Raw genomic sequence first — 381 nt, forward strand, 5'->3', positions numbered from 1 at the left:
AAACCTGTCGCACCTTTCCCCTCCCCCCACAAGAGAAGACATTCTCCATCAATGACCCGTGGTGGAGTCTGGTTAGTGTCTGAGACACGTCTATAGAATGAGCGGAGGCCATGACACACAGGGGGGAAGGGAGGGACACGGAAGGGAGGGACACGGAAGGGAGGGACACGGAAGGGAGGGACACGGATCACTTACTCTGATACTCCTGAACCTCGGGATTGGTGTGAAGTGTTGTCAGCTCCACCGCCAGCACCAGGCAACCTGCAAACAGAGGTCAGAGGTCAGCACAGCGACCGCCATGACGGAGAACGCTCAGGAGCCGCACACACAAGTCTTTTTTTTTTAAAATCTTGTTCTTTATTTTACAATATACCAAAACAA

The 381-nt window shown here is 52.5% G+C and overlaps 1 protein-coding gene across 1 annotated transcript in view; it reads right to left on the reverse strand.

Annotated features, from left to right (window-relative positions):
• JAM3 (junctional adhesion molecule 3) overlaps window positions 1-381 on the reverse strand; it is a 20,524-nt gene that overhangs the window by 9,898 nt on the left and 10,245 nt on the right. Inside the window, 1 exon segment of the mRNA XM_018574195.1 lies at window positions 196-261. Within this exon segment, the coding sequence (XP_018429697.1) occupies window positions 196-261 (66 nt within the window).

Source organism: Nanorana parkeri, unplaced genomic scaffold (assembly GCF_000935625.1).
Source record: "Nanorana parkeri isolate BGI_ZX_2015 unplaced genomic scaffold, ASM93562v1 scaffold2801, whole genome shotgun sequence".
NCBI classification, from domain to species: domain Eukaryota; kingdom Metazoa; phylum Chordata; class Amphibia; order Anura; family Dicroglossidae; genus Nanorana; species Nanorana parkeri.